The sequence below is a fragment of the Setaria viridis genome, chromosome 4, assembly GCF_005286985.2.
Source record: "Setaria viridis chromosome 4, Setaria_viridis_v4.0, whole genome shotgun sequence".
Lineage (NCBI taxonomy): Eukaryota > Viridiplantae > Streptophyta > Magnoliopsida > Poales > Poaceae > Setaria > Setaria viridis.
The window spans coordinates 39,737,708-39,754,762 of NC_048266.2; the positions used below are offsets into that span (position 1 = coordinate 39,737,708).

A 17,055-nucleotide genomic window follows, 5' to 3' on the forward strand; every position below is an offset into this window, starting at 1 on the left:
AAGATCGATCGATCGATCCATCGAAAAGAAGACCTCACTTTACAGTAATAAGCTAATTAAGGTACGTGAGGATGGAACTACTCATCAGTCTAGTCGCAGTAGAGTTTATTTTGTGCGTGGCGGCAAAGCAATGCTGTACAACGTGTTTTCGTGCAGAGAATAATGCGGCATCAGCATCAGCATCAGCATCTGCATCTGCATGCGTGTCACTCCATCCGATTCATTCCATGACTCCTACTGTACGTGGAGATTCACTTGGTCGGCGCCAAAGTCCAAACCACCACACCAACCGTAGCCAAAGGGTGGGCGGATATACAGTACACTGTAGTAGGGTATGGACATGTTGCTGATATTTTTTTTCTTTTGGGCCTCGAATTGGGCCGGACTCGGTTCCATTCTTCCATAGGTGATCCATCATGGCCCAAAAACGATGGCACTAAAAATAAGACATGGAATTAGTTGGACAAAATTCACCACGTAATAATGTTGCTTAAGCTAGGGTATAACGGGCGTGTTCGGATTCTGGTTAAAGTTTAGCCCATGTCACGTTGAATGTTTGGATGCTAATTAAGAGTATTAATTAAATATAGATTAATGATAAAAATAATTGTATAAATTAGGGCTAATTCGCGAGATGAGTCCATTAAGTTTAATTAGTCCATGATTAGCACATGTTTACTGTAGCATCACGTGTGCTAATCATGGACTAATTAGGTTTAACGGATTCGTCTCGCGAATTATCCCTCATTTATGCAATTATTTTTTTCATTAGCATATATTTAATACTCCTAATTAGCATCAAATATCCGACGTGATCCGAGCTAAACTTTAACCCCGTGGTCTAGCCGCGTAACGAAAATTGACAAACTGTTCCTCTGGCATGCATGAGGCTGACAAGCAGGCTAACAGCAAGTTAGGCAAGCTGAGAACCAAACAAAAGCTATGGCTGCTAATCCAAATCCAAATAGTAAGGCCCCAAGGCTAGGAAGCTTGCTAGTAACTTGCAATATATTTTCCTGTTTTACCAACGAGTCGAGTCCCTTTGCATTGATTTTGAGAGATCATATATTGTTGCCTTTGCTGGTTCGGCTCGCTGCCTGCTGGTGAAACAAAATTGGTGGCCTGCTCACTTCACCAGGTATGGTCCTGTTGTCTGTAGGCCTGCGAAAACAGAATATTCTTCAAAATACAATGTATATACGAAAACGGTCCGATTATTACGTATGATCAATAGTTTTGATATCATTTGTGTACTAATATTAAAGATAAATAGGGGTAAAAAGATGTCAATAACGAGCATCAATACTCATCTCCGAAAAACTCGTGGGCACGGGTACAGGTTTGAGTTTGTGCCCGCGGGCATAAAAATATCTTACTTGTGCCCAAACCCACGAACCCGCAACATAGCGCTTGACATGTGGATCATATACAACTATATAAGCGATTTCTAGGGTTTCTCCTTCATTCCTAATCCTCCCAGGCCCAGCCGCACGCCTGCACCCCACATACCAGGCGGCCGCCGCCACCACCCTCGCTCCCCGCCGCGAGGCCGCTCTGCCGACGCCCGACTCGCCCGCCCCACCGCCCGATTCCGCCCGACGCCTGGCGGGCACGGGTGTGCCCGCGGGTGACGGGCACAGGCACAACTTTTTGCCTGTGATGGACGGCGGGTGTTGACACGGGTACAGGGTTTGCCTCGCGGGTGTGGATCTGTAAACCCTCTGCCCGCGGGCAATGTGCCCGTTGCTATCCATAATACCGCGGGGATGCATGATGCATCCATGTTCGTTGCTGTCTTTCTAGGACCGTATCGGAGCTTTTGCAATGGTCCCCTCCCTATTGTTGTTGGTTGCAACTTAGAATTTTCTTTCTGGCCGGCAAAAAGTGCGTTGTTGTGTCGAGGATAAGCAGGGCTTTAATTTGCTGTGCTATACTACTCCAAATCGTCGATCGGCTGGTCCATGCATGCATCTACTACTCTTTCGTCCTGGATAGGATAGATTCATCGATCGATGGTATCCGCGTGCCTGAACTGAATATATGGTCCACAATTGCCTTTCGATGATGGGGTTGATCGATCACCAAAGCTGAATCAGCGGCTGGCGATTGCCTTTATGCATGGCATAGCATAGCATGCATGGAAAGATGGAGTACGATCGACTCCTCCTCCTCATCCGTGCTGCTGCTGCTGCTTCTTCTTCTTCGAAGAGGAAGAAAGAGAGGAAGAAAGGAAGGGGAGCAAAATGCAAAGCATGCATGAGGTGACAGGAATGGAATATTCAGCTAGCCTACCACTACTCTTTAACAGGCATGCGGGTTGGTCTTGGATGGATATCGTCGAATTCACATTACTACATTTCCATCAGATGCAAGAAAAGTATCACCATAACTTGAGATCGATCGAGAGTCTGTATGGATGGATATGGATGGGTCGTCGGCCTCCTCGTCTGCTGCATATCATGATCATACTACGCAGCCAGTCAGTAAAGGGTGCTCTAGTCTCTTTTCTGCACGCGCTTACGGGTGCAACTAATTAGGCACGTATATGCTACTTGTCAGCATCAGGACAAGTGCACGTGTCTGCACGCGCTTACGGGTGCAAAAGGGTAGTATACTACAATACTAGTTGTTCTTATAAAGGGGAAAAAACACTCTTGTAAAAGAAAGTTTGATGAGTGTTGTGTGAGTGACCGGTAGCTCTAGCTCGCTGTCAGTGGCGCCACGAGTAGCTCATCAAATGGTCAAATGGCACGACCCCGTTGGCTTTGGCCGGGCCCACACAGACACTGGCGGTCTATAAAAAGTCAGCCGCTTGCTGGCAGCCTGGCATGAAGGAAGGAAGCAAGTCCAAGTCCAACAGCAGCCACATCCATTCCAGTCGACCATTCCTCATCCTCTCTAGGCGCACTAGCAGTAGTAGCAGCCAGTAACAGGGACAGGGAGGGAGAGCACTCAACTCAAGCACGAGCAGCATCACCATGCGCGCCCCGGCGAGGCTCCTCCACGTCGAGCAGCCGCCGCCTGCTCCCCCAGCTGCACAAAACCAAGCGGTGGTGCCGGCGGACTCGGACATGGTGGTCATCCTGGCCTCCTTCCTCTGCGCGCTCGTCTGCGTGCTCGGCCTCGCCCTCATCTCCCGATGCGCCTGCCGCCTACGCCGCGGCCGCGGGTCGTCTCCGTCCTCGTCCAGTGAAGCTCACCCCCCGCCTCCTCCCCGGGGCCTCAAGAAGAAGGCCATCGACGCGCTGCCCACCGTCCCCTTCGCCGTGTCGTCGCCGTGCTCCGCCGCCTCCGAGTGCGCCATCTGCCTGGCCGACTTCGCCGAGGGCGACGCACTGCGCGTGCTCCCGCGATGCGGCCACGCCTTCCACGTCGCCTGCGTCGACGCCTGGCTGCGCACGCGCGCCACCTGCCCGTCCTGCCGCGCGGGCATCGTCGCCGCCGCGCACGAGCCGCCGGTCGTCGCACCAGGCGCGTGCGGGAGGTGCGGCCACCTGCTACTGCCTCTGCCTCCTGCTGCTGCTGCTGGGGACGCACACACCTTCCTGCCTTGACCGCCTGCTAGTCTACTACAGGAGAGGAGGAGGTGTAGGTTGGAGTTGGACAAATTTTGCAGTGCTAAGCTGACTTGACTAGGGAAATTTGTGTAGCTACTCTGCTTGCATGTCAATCAGATGAATGGACAAAATTGAAACACTTGAGCCTTCGGGCTGCTGCTGCCTGCTGTCTGCTGATGTATTCGTCTCCACCGTCTACATTTGTACAGAGGAAGTATGCTAGCAGAGTAGCAGGGTCCCTTGGATCGAATTCTGAAATTGCTTTTTCGGTCTGAACTCTGAAAGAAACCAACTTTTCTTCATTCAAGGCATCCAATGCTGAAACTGAAACAAGCAAGGAAGAAGGAAGGAATACCGCAAGTACACATCACCTAGCTTCCAATCCAACAATAATAAGAGATGCCGCGCTTTTCCTCGATTCTTTTCTCGCAGCAGCACCTGTCACTTGTGACTTGTCATCCCACCCCACCTGGAGCCTCTCAAGCATCCGCGCCCATGCTTTCCTCCAAATTTCCTTCCAAATTCCAAAACTACTTCTATTATAAATCCAAAACGACAAGGAAGGCAACAAAAAAAAGAGAGGAGGTATAGGCCATCACCATTTAGGACAACATTTTTTTTTGATGAGTAGGCAAATCCATCGAATGACACGAGAGGCCTAACAACATGGGCTATCTCCTCCAATAAATATCCAATCATGCAACTTCTTTTTGATAGGATGGGCCATAATTCTGACAACTCACCCAGGATGACAAGAGGAGCCGAAAAATGTTGAGCTATAGATCACCCTTTAGGACATATTTTTATTTTTGGAACTGAGAAATCCGTCAATGTCTCCAGCAGCTCTGGAAATGACACGGGAGGTCAAACAACATGAGCTCATGCCCCTTTTTTTAAGCACAAAATCCTCCAAAATTCAAAAATCTTCTAACACCTTTTCTAAGTCCAGAACGAGTAGGAAGGTCGAGAAATATGATGTACTACGTGGTGTCGATGTTTAGACCGGTAACCTACTAAGTGGTATCCCGAGACAGTGGATTGGTTGGTGGGGTTTCGTCGAGATCAGGAACTCGCCGGTGAACGCAGACACAAAGTTTAGACAGGTTTAGGCCGCTGATCAGCGTAATACCCTACGTCCTATATGTATTATATTGCGTTGGGTGTATCAGATTGTTTTGGAGGTGGTCCCTACCTCACCTTATATATCTGGGGTAGGGTTATAGGTTGGTTGTTACAAGAATACTATTTGAATACGACTAGAGAAGTTCTACTCTTATACAACGAGTATTTTCCTTATGCCCGACCAGTTCTATCTATTACATGGTCATCGTTCTACACCCTAATCTTCATGTCAAACACGACTTGATGGCCCTACTTCACATTTGGATCTGTCCATATGTGCTGGTGAGCTCATAGAAACGTACCCAATAAGCCCGCGAGTACTTTTTAGTTATGGAATCAGAAAAAATCGATTCACGTTTTTTACTGCCACCGTAAATCGGCAAAAAACCTGCTCTCCCCGCTCTCAAAACAGCTTCTCAAATTAACGCACGAAATTACCCGCCACTACCATCGAGCAAAACCATCCCGCAGCGCCCCTCCCCTCGATCCGCAGCGCTCCGTCTCGCGTCTCCGTCCCGAGCAGGCGACTCCAGGGGCGGCTAGGGTTTGGTCCCCGACGGCCGGCTTCCTCCGCCCGCCGGCCGAAGGTCCCTGGAGCGCCGTCCTCCTCCACACGAGGGAAGAAGGCCAGGACCCGGAGGGCCGGCCGTCGCAGCGGCCTCCTGAAGTAGGTGGCCGAAGGTCGTCATCGCCCAGGCCCTCAAATCCGACGCCCACAGACCATCCCCAAGGTGAGTTCGATACCTTCCCTCACCCAGATCTGAGAAATTGTAACACATGCTTGTAGAAATTGATTGGCTCGTGTATGTGTTCATGGTTAACAGATCACGCATCGTTTTTTTTAATAATGTATATCATGTGTAGCGTTTGTTTCTTGTAAATCAGTGTGTTAGACATGTTTTTATGCTTTGCAATTTATGGTTGATTTTTGGACAGCAAGATGGCTGATAGTGCAGACTGGTGTGATGAGAACCTAGTTTGTTAATTATTTCCTGAGGAAGTTCAGGCTAAGAATCGATCAGGAACCCACTCGAGTTTTGTACAGAATGTGGTTTCCTTGTGCTAAAAGAAATGGTTTAGTGGGAAAATATCAATTTCCAGGTGGTAGAGATTCTAAGGCACATTTAAGGGGCTCATATAGTTCTGTACTTCTGCTAACCAAAACGATTGTCACTAAGAATGAATAAAACCTTTAGCAGCCCCAACAAATGCTCATCAAGTCTCCAGCGGGTTGTGGCCGATGCCAAGGTGCTAGTGTTAGCGTTGGTATTGGCATTGGCAATTTAGACATTAACAGACATAACAAGTAGCTTAGATTTGAATAATTATTTACAAGTTTGAGTATCAACTCAAGCGGCAGTCACCATTGCACGCATGAATGTTGCAATAATAGCACTCATAATATTTATTCTTCAAATTAGAGGTATCATTTTAAAACTATTGATGTTCGCTTGCTGTTTTGCTATATTTTTTTTGTGATTGCAACATATGAATGCTGCGCGTGTGCATTTTTTTTCTTTTGGTTTATCTTACAGTTAAAATTCGCCCTAGCTAAATTTTTTTTCCTAGGTCCGCCACTGACTGAGATAACATAAAGTTACTGCTAAGTGCCTAGCTTAGATGCTTCAGTTGTTGACGTTTACTAACATAAGCCTCATTTTGTATTGTTAACTCAGCGAGTGCCTTGGGCAGCTTGTGTTGTACTCAACTTTTAAGAACTTGTTTTCTTCTTAATAGAAAGCTCTCCTGTGTGTTCTTGAAGAAGTAACCATTCAATGCCCTTGGATACCAAAATAGAAGACATGCACATAGTTCCAGAAAAGACTATTATGGATGTAGGAGTGTAGTTTTATATGTTTTGGCCATCTATAATCATTTGTTCATTCCTTGTTGGAAATGTATAATTCCATCTTGTGGGGCTAGGGTAGCTGCATTAATTTTTTCTGATGAATCTGTTTATATGTGGAAGGTTCTTTTGTTTGCGACCTCAGAAGATTGTTGTTGGGGCGAAATTAATCTAGGTGCTGGTGGGAATGGCAAGTACAGCATGCTTTGTCATTGTCAGTAAGAATGACATACCGATCTATGAGGCAGAAGTTGGATCCGCACCGAAAGTACGTACCTTGGACTTCATTTCCTTTCTATATGTTAGCTTCAAATTACACTTAGCTATATGGCTATATCTATAGCATTTCAATTTTTCTCCACGACATGAACCATTTTGTTTTGTTGATATGATATATTGGTATGTTAAAGAAAATTGATTTGGAAATAGTTGATAGGTGAACATAATTCATATTGGATCATGCTCTTCATACCCATCCCTTGCAGAGCAAAGCTAAGATATTTCATGGAGTAGTTTACTTTCTAAAGTTTCTTTGTTTAGACTAACTCACTAAAACTACGGTGTGTATCACTGTATATAGATGTATATAGTTGTAGTTTCACTTTGGACCCTCTATGGCAGGATTTTTTTTTCTTTCTGAAGCAACACACCCATACTGAATTACTAAGGTGTATGCCTAATCTTGCCATCTGCTTTCTGTGGCAGAAAGAAGATCTGTCTTATCACCATCAATTTATCCTGCATGCTGCGTTAGATGTTGTTCAGGACCTAGCATGGACCACAAATGCAATGTGAGTATTTTATTGGTAGGATGTGGAAAAAATAATTAACAACCCAAAGTTATTCTTTAACATTTTATGTATTGTTTACCTCACCTAGAAACTTATAATCTTTTACATTCTTTTTGTCAGGTTCCTGAAGTCAGTTGATAGATTCAATGACCTTGTGGTGTCTGTTTATGTAACTGCAGGTCATATCCTTCAAAAAGTGACGATGACAGTCCTTTTGTTTAATTATATGACATTGACTATATATCATTATCTTCGTTTTTGAAAGTTTGATCATAATGGTGTTATTGTTTCTTTAACTGCAAGTATGACACATACCAGATTCATGTTGCTTCATGACTCACGTAGTGAAGATGGAATAAAAAGCTTTTTCCAAGAGGTCCATGAACTTTACATCAAGGTAAGACAGTTATTGGTCATCTACAGTCAGGAGAATTTCCCCCACTGCATTCTAGATTGCTAAGTGCTGGACCAAGTAAGCATTCATGTCTGTCTCTGGACATGGTATTCAATTGTGATGCCTCTATTTATCTTGTTCTTTGTGGCTGGTAACTGTAGCTGGTATCTTTTGCGATTCTTATTATTTGATTTGAATTTTCTCATGACAGTGATGGCACTGTCTAAATAAATTCTGTATCTTGCAAAGTTGACGCTGATGTGTAGTTGTGTGCAGTTTCTGTGATGAATTCTGAAATGTGCATGAGATGCATCCAAATTTTCCTTACTTCAACCTACGGTTGTCTTTTATGGTAGTATAATATAAGTTTGTTTACCGTTGTGCAGATATTCCTCAACCCGCTTTACCTGCCTGGCTCTCGCATCACATCCTCTCATTTTGATACCAAGGTCAGGGCCCTCGCAAGGAAGTACCTGTAGTATGCGTGCATGGAGGTTTGTTTTATAGAAGCAGGCAGCATCCATGGTTCTGGCGTCATCTTTCCCTGTCCTCGTTGACCTTTTGAGAAATGCTAGAATGGGACGTTATTGTGCATCACACAAGTCAGAGCTTGCTGTAATTTTTCTTGGCTTTGGCTTCTGTTATGACGTATGTATCATTTTTCAGAACCAAATGGCATGGCTTATGAATTGTAACTTTTTAGAAGTTGCTCCGGCAATTCAAACCTGAATGGATTTTGTTGCACATGGCAACATGTTACAGGACAAAGATAGGTCATCTCCATGTAAAATGGAAGCATTACTCTGATTCCCTATCTGTCATGTTCGGGGCTAGATGCCCATTTTCCTTTGTTTGATTCGATGTCATGGCACGATCAGTTGAGGTGTATCCGTGACCTGGGTGCACCATGCAGAAAGATGTGCCTTTCTCCCCCGCTTTCTGCCAACCGGTCTATCAGAGACTTGGCCACTCAGAGCTCGTCGAGACCAGCGCGCCCGCCTTCGTTGCCTACTAGTCCTCATATCTGATAACTATGGTTGCAATTTTTATGTGCAGGATTTCTACAAGCTCAACGGAAAACCAGTTTACGTTCTGGTGGAGTCCCGCAAATAGGACGTAGTAAAAGATCAGGCAAGTACTGCTCTTATGTTTTAGTGAGTTTTCACGTCATACAAGTACTACAAAGCTAGGCACTAGGCAGACTGTAAGTTTGCAACATAACTTTGCTAAAAGGATCGCTCATTGAATTAAATTGAATTTGTTGCTGAAAAGAGGCATTTTGTATGCTTGGGGAGCCCATGCATCACTAAGTTTCAATCTCGATCAACACCATCAGAAATTCTATATTTCAATTCCACAAGCTTCCTATACGACAACATTTAGCATTGCCATTTACAGAACAACATCAGTTGTGTTTCCCCCCCAATCTGTGTTTGGGATGATATAACAAAGAAAACAGTATACATGTTGCTTCTTTCCTTCAGAGACATGCATATGCTCCTAAGAGGATATACAGGCAAGCATTCCATATCCATCATATCTAGGTTGGTTGCAGTGCTTTATCGGTGCCTGCCCCCAACATTTCATATGATACACCTGAACAACAACTCCACCAGACATTGCCCTATTTTCTACCTAGCCTAACCTGATCATCTTGTCCTGTTTCTTCTGGCGGCTAGGTCTGGCTATTTCTCAGTGAGCATGGCAGCAGTAGCGATTTCCCGTATGCAACAGGCAGTGCTAGCAATTTCTTCCCTTTGCCTACATACGCCCTCTTTGTGAAGTTGTTGTAGTCGTTTGCTTCAATCTCATCCAGGATTTGCCGGTACAACAGTAGTGAGGCCCATACCTGCAATGGAAAAAGGAAACCCTTTCACTATATATGCTAAAGAAGAAGAAGAGGGTGTTCTGCTGTTCAGTGCCAAGCCCTTCAACTTACTGGCCATCTGCTAGCTTGTGAGAGCTCAGTCACCCCTCTTTCCGCCTCCTCAAAAAACATCCTGGCCCTCTTGATCTGCTGCTTCATGAATTTTCTCCATCGGTTTGTGACGACACCATTGAGGATGTCCTCATCAGAGAGCCCTGCCTGTGCCAGTTCATCTTGTGGTAAATACACCCTTCCTCTTCTAGCACTAAAAGAAAAATGAAAAAGCCACAGTGTAAATGTTTAGAGCCATATACTATTTTTACGCGTCCATGCCTCGTTCTAGCAAGAACTTGAAAGGAATTGGTTACTTACTCCTCTCCTACATCCCGTAGTATATTTGTGAGTTGGTTCGCAATTCCAAGAGCCAAGGCAGCACTATACACGCTTTCAGTTGTTGCCTTAGACTCAGGTGCGATGCCCATCACAGGTACACTCATTAATCCCACAGTTCCAGCAACATAGTAGCAGTACATGTAGAGCTCGTCAAAGTTCTTATACCTTGCCTTTCTAAGGTCGCTCCGCATCCCTTCAATCATGTCCCTGAAGGGCTGCCACATACGTGCATTGCATAAGAGTTAGTGATGTTAGAATATTGGTATGTACAACATAATTTGTCAAACCACTAAGTAACACATGTAATTTTCAAGTCACTTTACTTGGCTGAACCTTTTCCTTTTAGATCATTATGCAGATTCTTATATCTGTTCTTGTGTTGGTCATATAGTTACCTTTTGTTTATTAAAAGGTGAGACCAATTGATAATGTCAAATTACCAAATGCCATATAATTAAATTCCGAACGATTGCCTCTAGATCCAAGATTTCCTCTAGAAATAGTTCATTCTAAAATATCCTACAATACCACCCTTTTATTTAAACAGCTTTGACCCAATGACTCTACTGGTCCTTTTTTATTTTACCCAGGCAATTACATGATTTTGTTCTTGTCAACTTAGTAGGTCTAGTCATCTTGCACTAAAATTGTGAGGCCAAGGGAGTCTAATGCTAATAATTATATCAGGAATAGCAACAAGTGTAGTCTAGCAGCTACTACCTGAATGTCTATGGGGAACCTTGAGATGGTATCAGAAAGAGCGGCATCAAGCATATCGTAAGGGCGTCCCTCGAATAGATCCTCAAGTCTCTTCTCCCACCGGTCCAAGGCTGTCGGCGTAATGTAGTTGGCGTTTGGCCCATCCACGAGCTCATCCGTCCTCCTACACCACACTGCAGAAAGCACTACCCATCAGATTTCCTTGGTCATACCTGAAGCAGGTCATTTAAAATTGCCAACACTTGAGATTCATATCCCTAAGGTAGTTTGAAGCGTGAAGAATATATATACGTTCTCATAACTTTCCACATGGTCTTAAAGTATTCATGAAGCCATTTAGTAGCGTTTTAGGCTACCGAAAGCCTATTTTAGTGCTCCCACAGATACTGCCATTGGAACTCAACAATGCTTCCTTTCCAATGTTAATTCCCACCGAGAGCTAGTTAGTTGGCACCATTACTTTAAAAGCATGATTTTTTCTTTGTTATTGCAGCACGGGAGGCCTGCGTTGTAATTTGAACTATTCTCTTCTTCTTAATACACTCCAGCGTATTCTCAAAAAAAAAAAAAGCAGCGGCACACGGTGCATGAAGTTTTAGGCGTACTTATTAGAGAAGTAGCATACTGTACTACTAGGGAACTGAAGCATTATATGGAACAGTTGTCACTTGGAGAGATACCATACCATAGATGGCCCATATGGCGCGGCGCCGCTCCTCTGTCATCAGCAAAGTTCCTGGCAGACATGTATGAATGAAATCAAATGACGAGCGTGCCATTTAATTTGTCATGTGATCAAGAGGAACAAAGTGATGGAAGAGCTACGGCAGCATACCGAGGTAAAATGTCTTGGCATACTCCTCGCAGATCTCTCCGCAGCGGGCGTAGGCCTCCCTGAGGCCGTTGCGCGGCATCTCCAGGTCCCGGGGCCTGCTGACGTCAAGAGGGACGGGCGTGCGCAGCTGGCGCTTGAGCAATGCGGCCTGCTTCATCACGACGTCGTAGACCTTCTGCTCGGAGGAGACGACGGCCTCTCCCGCCGGGTTTACGGCCAGGCTGGAGTACACAGCGGGGGCCCGGCCAATCTCCCTCTCCCCCGGGCCCAGGCCGAGGCAGGCGTACCGGAGCGAGCAGAGCATCCAGCGGCGCCGCCTCTTGAGCAGGGAGGAGCACTGGCCGAGGCTCCCGCTCCCGCTCCCATGGTGGGCGGCGTCGGAGAGCCCGGGCGACGCTGCTCGTACAAGGATGATGGCCATGTGTCTGTCGCCTGTTGTTATCTGCAAGACGGACGGGGCCAATCAGCAGAGCTCCTACTGCAAGGTATGCTCATCAGAGAGTCTGGGATGGGTGGATGACTGCAAGGAAGAAGAAAAAAAAAGACGCACGCTGGGTGGTGGCCGCCGCACTATCTGCCACGGGCACCTGCATACAGTCACACACTTTCAGTTAGCAGACACACGAGCAAAAGGCTCCATGGGAAGGAGGGAAGGGAGTGCGCTGGAGGACATCCAGACGCAAACAGCTCAGGCCACTCACCTCTTATCGTTGGTCTCCTCTCCTACTGCTCTCCTCTCCTACCGGGATTTCATGCATTTTTTTTTTCATGGAACAGGAGGGATTTCATGCATTTCACGGTACGGTATCCTGCTTGCATTGTTGGCATATGCTACATGTGCAGGTAATCATCAATCAAATAGCCATCAAGCAATGTGTGGCTGGATCATAGCCTTGCATTGGACATGCTGCTAGTACCTGATGCTCTGGACTCTCAAGTCTCAGGGACGACAGAGAAGAAAGAAACAGACGTGGAGTGGACGAGGGCCAGCCAGCCGGCAACGGATAGATAAGCTTATCACCTACTTGGGAGGCCGCTGAGTGGTGACACCTGGAAAGCTCCGGATTCACCCTGGCTGCTCCTGTCCGACGTGGACGCTGACATGGCATGCAATTCAGGTGATATACGCTGAATTTCCTTTTGGCACGTACTCTGGTTCTTACCTGATGGCTCAATATCATCGTCGCGTCCACATGCATGCATTGTTACACTGTATTATATGTTCTAAGAATAATTTGTCTCCACTCTTCTCTTGGGTAGACGTCGGATTATATTGATGGTGTTACCTAAGAGGATAGTTTAATGTGCAGTTTGCTCTTACTGATCATATATCACTATACATCTAGCTATCTTACATACTGCCTGGTTTCTAACTATTTGTATAATCTGACCTACACGTGTAGGGTAAAAAGAATCCCAGTTTTACATCTGATGAATCAAACCACTTAACTTGCATTGGCGCAGGAGGCCTAAGCCTTGCACCAAGCCGCTGCAGGAGTGTGTCTTTGAGGGGTTCGTAGTGGTATCAGTTAGCAAATGTTAGGAGTGTTTTTACCTTCTCTGTTATGGACTGAAAGTTGTACTGGCCCAGCAAGCTGGACCCGAGTATTCAGATGGGCGTGGCCCAACAGCACAACGCGGGTACACAGGGCAGTAGCAACAGTATTTGGATGGGCCGCAAGTTCAAGCCCAACTACCAAGGGCAGATTTTGTAAATGGCCGGCCCACCCCGCCAAACTTTCTAGTGCTTTTGTACGCTCCGTGCAGCATGAGTTTCCAACAATGTCAAGTTGCATTTCCATTCCAAATGTCGTAAAAAAACTGTAACATCTTGCACAAAGCTTTTCATGCTACATGCAAACAGTAGAAAATGAAAGCTCCACATCCCTACACTGACTGCAGTGCAAGGACAAACTAGCGACCACTAGCAGAAGGAGGAAATAATATACAAGCACTTTGTGGAGCTACTGGGCACGCCACAAAACCGAGTACAGGGTCTAAATTGGAGCCACCTGGGATACCAGGCTCAAGATCTATCTGACCTAGAAAGTCCATTCGAGCAGGATGAAGTAAAACGAGTAGTCATGAACATGCCGACCGAGAAAGCGCTGGGACCAATGGATTCATAGGATTATTCTACAAGAAATGCTGGTACATAATAAGAGCAGATCTCACTTACGCACTACAGGCATTCCACTCCTTACGAATGCACCGCCTAGAACTAATAAATGAGGCCAACATCATCCTAATCCCCAAAACAGACGACGCGGTGAGGATTGCTGACTTTAGGCCCATCAGTCTCATAAACAGCCTTGCAAAATAATCACAAAAATCCTAGCCGACCGGTTGGCGCCAAAATTAAATGACCTCATCTCCAGCTGCCAGAGCGCCTTCATGAAAAAAAGATGTATCCACGACAAACTTTGTGTATGTCCATAGTGTAATCAAGACACTGCACAAAGCTAACAAAAGCGCATTTTTCATTAAACTGGACATCTCAAAAGCCTTTGACTCATTGAGCTTGGCGTTCCTATTAGAGACTTTGCAAGCATTAGGCTTTGGTCAGAAATGGAGAGATTGGATATTAATGCTTTTAGCCACCGCATCCTCATGAGTCCTACTCAATGGAAGCCCAGGAAAAAAAATTCAAGCACGCCTGAGGGATGAGACAAGGCGACCCCTTGTCCCTAATGCTTTTTATCATCGCAATTGACTCGCTGCACCGAATCATGGAACTAGCGGCGGCACAGAACATTATCCAGCCGATCTTGACAAGGGCAGAAAAATGCACTGCTCCTTGTATGCCGATGATGCGGCAATTTTTACAAATCCCAACAGAACGGAACTTCAAAGAATTAAACAGCTGTTGCAACTATTTGGGGACTGCTCAGGACTGAGGGTTAACATGATCAAGATGGAAATCTTTCCAATTCGATGCACACCAGAAATTGTAGCCGAAGCACTAGCAGATTTCCCCGGAAAGGTATCCTCGTTCCCAGGAAAGTACTTGGACCTCCCTTTACATACATGTACCCTTAGAAGAGTAGACTTTCAACCACTCTTATACAAAATTGGAGGACGCCTACCGGGATGGAAGGGGAAAATGCTATCCCTTGCAGGAAGAGAGACACTAGTCAAAAGCGTATTAACTTCGCAACCAATCTATCACCTCACTGTCTTCCCAGTTCAAAAGTGGTTGATCAAACAGATAGACCGTATAAGAAGGGTGAAGAACCAAAAAAAGTGAGTGGCGGATACTGCCTGGTTAACTGGCCAACTACATGCATGCTGAAAAAATTAGGGGGGTTAGGCATCCTTGACATCGAGCGACTAGCAAGGGCCCTGCGATTACGATGGTGTTGGTTCCAGTGGAAGAATGAAGAGAGATCTTGGACAGGGATGGAGATCTCATGCAACAAAAGTGACATGGACCTTTTCAATGCATCAACAATTGTCACGATAGGGAATGGCAAGAAGACCACTCCTCTAGGGTAAACGAGACAATACCAAAAAACATGGCACCACTGCTCTTCAAAAAGTTAAGACGTAAAAACTTCATAGTGCACAGAGCACTCCAAGATAACTACTGGCTAGACCAAATCACCCCACGACAGGAGATGAGATTAGAGAATACACAAGCCTTTGTGAGGAAATCCACATGCAGCAAATATCTCAAGAAAGGGAAGATGGCATCAAATGGCATTGGACAGAAAATGACAAATATTCAACAAAAAATGCATACCTTATCCAGTTCCAAGGACAGATGAAGAAAATCAACGTCACCCCAATGTGGAAGGCCAAAATGGAACCTAAGTGCAGGATCTTTGCTTGGATACTACTACACAGAAGAATCCTAACATCAGATAATCTAGCAAAGCGAAACTAGCCGAACGATCCGATTTGCAAGCTATGCAATGCGGCTTTGGAAACGCCGACACATCTATGTAAGGACTGCACATATACCACCGCAGTATGGAACCGCCTGGCCACATGGTTCGGGCTACACCACCTACCGGCAGCAAACGAGACATCATCTATATATAATTGGTGGAAACAAAGTCAGAGGCGCACAACAAGACAAAATAGATCACAGTTCGACGGTCTAGTCGTACATTTCTGGTGGAACATATGGAAAGAAAGAAATCGAAGAACTTTCAACCAAGAGAGCAAATCCTACGAAGATGTGGCATACCTAATCAAGGAAGAAGTGGAGCAATACCAGTGGGCAACACAAAACATAAGACAGAACTTACAACAGGAAGTCTAATTTTCCTCTCTTCTTCTCCGCTAGCCTGGATCTCAGGGTCCCTCAGTTTTGGGTTTTTTTCTTTTGTCCTTTCCTAGTTGTGCGATCCTGTGGAGTTGGTTTTCTAAGTTGCGTTTTTTTAAGTTGTAAGTTGCTTTTGTATTTTTTTTTGTTTTGCTCTCTCTTTTAATAAAAATTGGCAAATCTCTTGACGTCCGTTCAAAAAAATCTATCCATTAACCTATATATACATTGGATGCCAAGGACTGAATAAATGTCATGTTTTATTTGGTCAATTATAAACACGTAAGATCTTTGCTCAACCCTCTCTGCTTTTTTTAATTTAATTTTTGAAAGATCGACCTTCCCTGCTCATCACACTTGTGGGAGGGACATAGGCTAACTGTTGCTAAACTAAAAAGCAACAGCCTTCCAGGAGACAAATGGTTTCGATTGGCAATGTTTTTTTTGGGACCCAGCTCATCCTTGATACCCCAATCAGGCCCATCATCCTAGCCAGTGGCTTGGGCCTTCCCCAATCATGTCTCTCTTCTTTTCTTCCTTGATGGAATACTAACAAAGGTAATATGAATATAAATTACACAAATAGTTTACGCCAGATCAGTTAGCACTTTGGTCAATACCAAATTGCTGGTACCTTCATCTTGATCCGATAAAATTGTGGTTTATGCTGTCGATGGCTTTAGATAGTCCTTTCATTTTTTAGGTTCAAGTACGGCAGGTGAGACACTGACCTGATCTTTGTATTGCAAACGTGAAGTTGTTACGTACATGTTTTGTGAAATGGCTTTAGATAGTGCAAGAGCTACAAATGACGTTCCAGAAATAAACATGAAGATCGATTCATCCACTTTCCATCAGCCTGTGATTTTTTAAAGTAACATCCAGATTTTAGTTCAGGAAGACAACGATACCAAGAATGAATCACTACAGGAGTTATTAAAATGGAAACAAAAGCTGCTCCAACTCAAATGTGCAATCAAGTTTGTGGCTGCATTGCAGATATGATGTATCAGAAGTTTTTGTGTCGTGATTGATGACCAGGATATTGCAAACAGGTTCAATCATTGCTAAATATTTTCTTCTCCCTTTTTTTCTTTTTAATTTCCCCTTCTATGTTACTGATCCTTAAATATTGGGACAACTCACTCAACCTGTTCTGGATTAATAATCTGATTTTCTCCCTTCCTTTTATTTTGAAAGTACTTCCTGATAGGATATCTGATGAGGTAATGAGATATGCTTGAACTGTACATGTGGTCC

General features: G+C 45.0%; 3 protein-coding genes across 3 annotated transcripts; 2 read left to right on the forward strand and 1 right to left on the reverse strand.

Annotated features, from left to right (window-relative positions):
- Positions 1-2,654: 2,654 nt before the first annotated feature.
- LOC117852652 (probable E3 ubiquitin-protein ligase ATL44) lies at positions 2,655-3,859 on the forward strand. Its single transcript, XM_034734844.2, has one exon. The coding sequence runs from the start codon at positions 2,979-2,981 to the stop codon at positions 3,552-3,554; it is 576 nt and encodes a 191-aa protein (XP_034590735.1). The 5' UTR covers positions 2,655-2,978; the 3' UTR covers positions 3,555-3,859.
- Positions 3,860-5,089: 1,230 nt separating this feature from the next.
- On the forward strand, positions 5,090-8,524 carry LOC117852654 (uncharacterized). Its single transcript, XM_072293376.1, has 6 exons — positions 5,090-5,410; positions 6,649-6,793; positions 7,231-7,316; positions 7,437-7,497; positions 7,627-7,713; positions 8,097-8,524. Exons 2-6 carry the CDS (start codon positions 6,713-6,715, stop codon positions 8,187-8,189), a joined length of 408 nt encoding a protein of 135 aa, XP_072149477.1. The 5' UTR covers positions 5,090-5,410; positions 6,649-6,712; the 3' UTR covers positions 8,190-8,524.
- A 505-nt stretch (positions 8,525-9,029) lies between these two features.
- Positions 9,030-12,458, reverse strand: LOC117852649 (phytoene synthase 1, chloroplastic). Its single transcript, XM_034734839.2, has 8 exons — positions 12,227-12,458; positions 12,076-12,112; positions 11,526-11,967; positions 11,376-11,426; positions 10,691-10,863; positions 9,950-10,185; positions 9,650-9,842; positions 9,030-9,559 (listed from the first exon to the last, which is right to left on the reverse strand). The coding sequence occupies exons 3-8, from the start codon at positions 11,944-11,946 to the stop codon at positions 9,386-9,388; spliced, it is 1,248 nt and encodes a 415-aa protein (XP_034590730.1). The 5' UTR covers positions 11,947-11,967; positions 12,076-12,112; positions 12,227-12,458; the 3' UTR covers positions 9,030-9,385.
- Positions 12,459-17,055: the final 4,597 nt, after the last annotated feature.

Bases quoted from the DNA above. Each gene is read 5' to 3' on its own strand.
- LOC117852654 (XM_072293376.1), top strand. From the start codon at position 6,713: ATGGCAAGTACAGCATGCTTTGTCATTGTCAGTAAGAATGACATACCG. The intron at 7,498-7,626 runs CATATCCTTCAA...GCAAGTATGACA, and splicing joins CTGTTTATGTAACTGCAGGT to CATACCAGATTCATGTTGCT. The intron at 7,714-8,096 runs GTAAGACAGTTA...ACCGTTGTGCAG, and splicing joins TCCATGAACTTTACATCAAG to ATATTCCTCAACCCGCTTTA.
- LOC117852652 (XM_034734844.2), top strand. From the start codon at position 2,979: ATGCGCGCCCCGGCGAGGCTCCTCCACGTCGAGCAGCCGCCGCCTGCT.
- LOC117852649 (XM_034734839.2), bottom strand. From the start codon at position 11,946: ATGGCCATCATCCTTGTACGAGCAGCGTCGCCCGGGCTCTCCGACGCC. The intron at 11,427-11,525 runs GTATGCTGCCGT...CATGTCTGCCAG, and splicing joins TGCCAAGACATTTTACCTCG to GAACTTTGCTGATGACAGAG. The intron at 9,843-9,949 runs GTAAGTAACCAA...TTTTTCTTTTAG, and splicing joins CTACGGGATGTAGGAGAGGA to TGCTAGAAGAGGAAGGGTGT.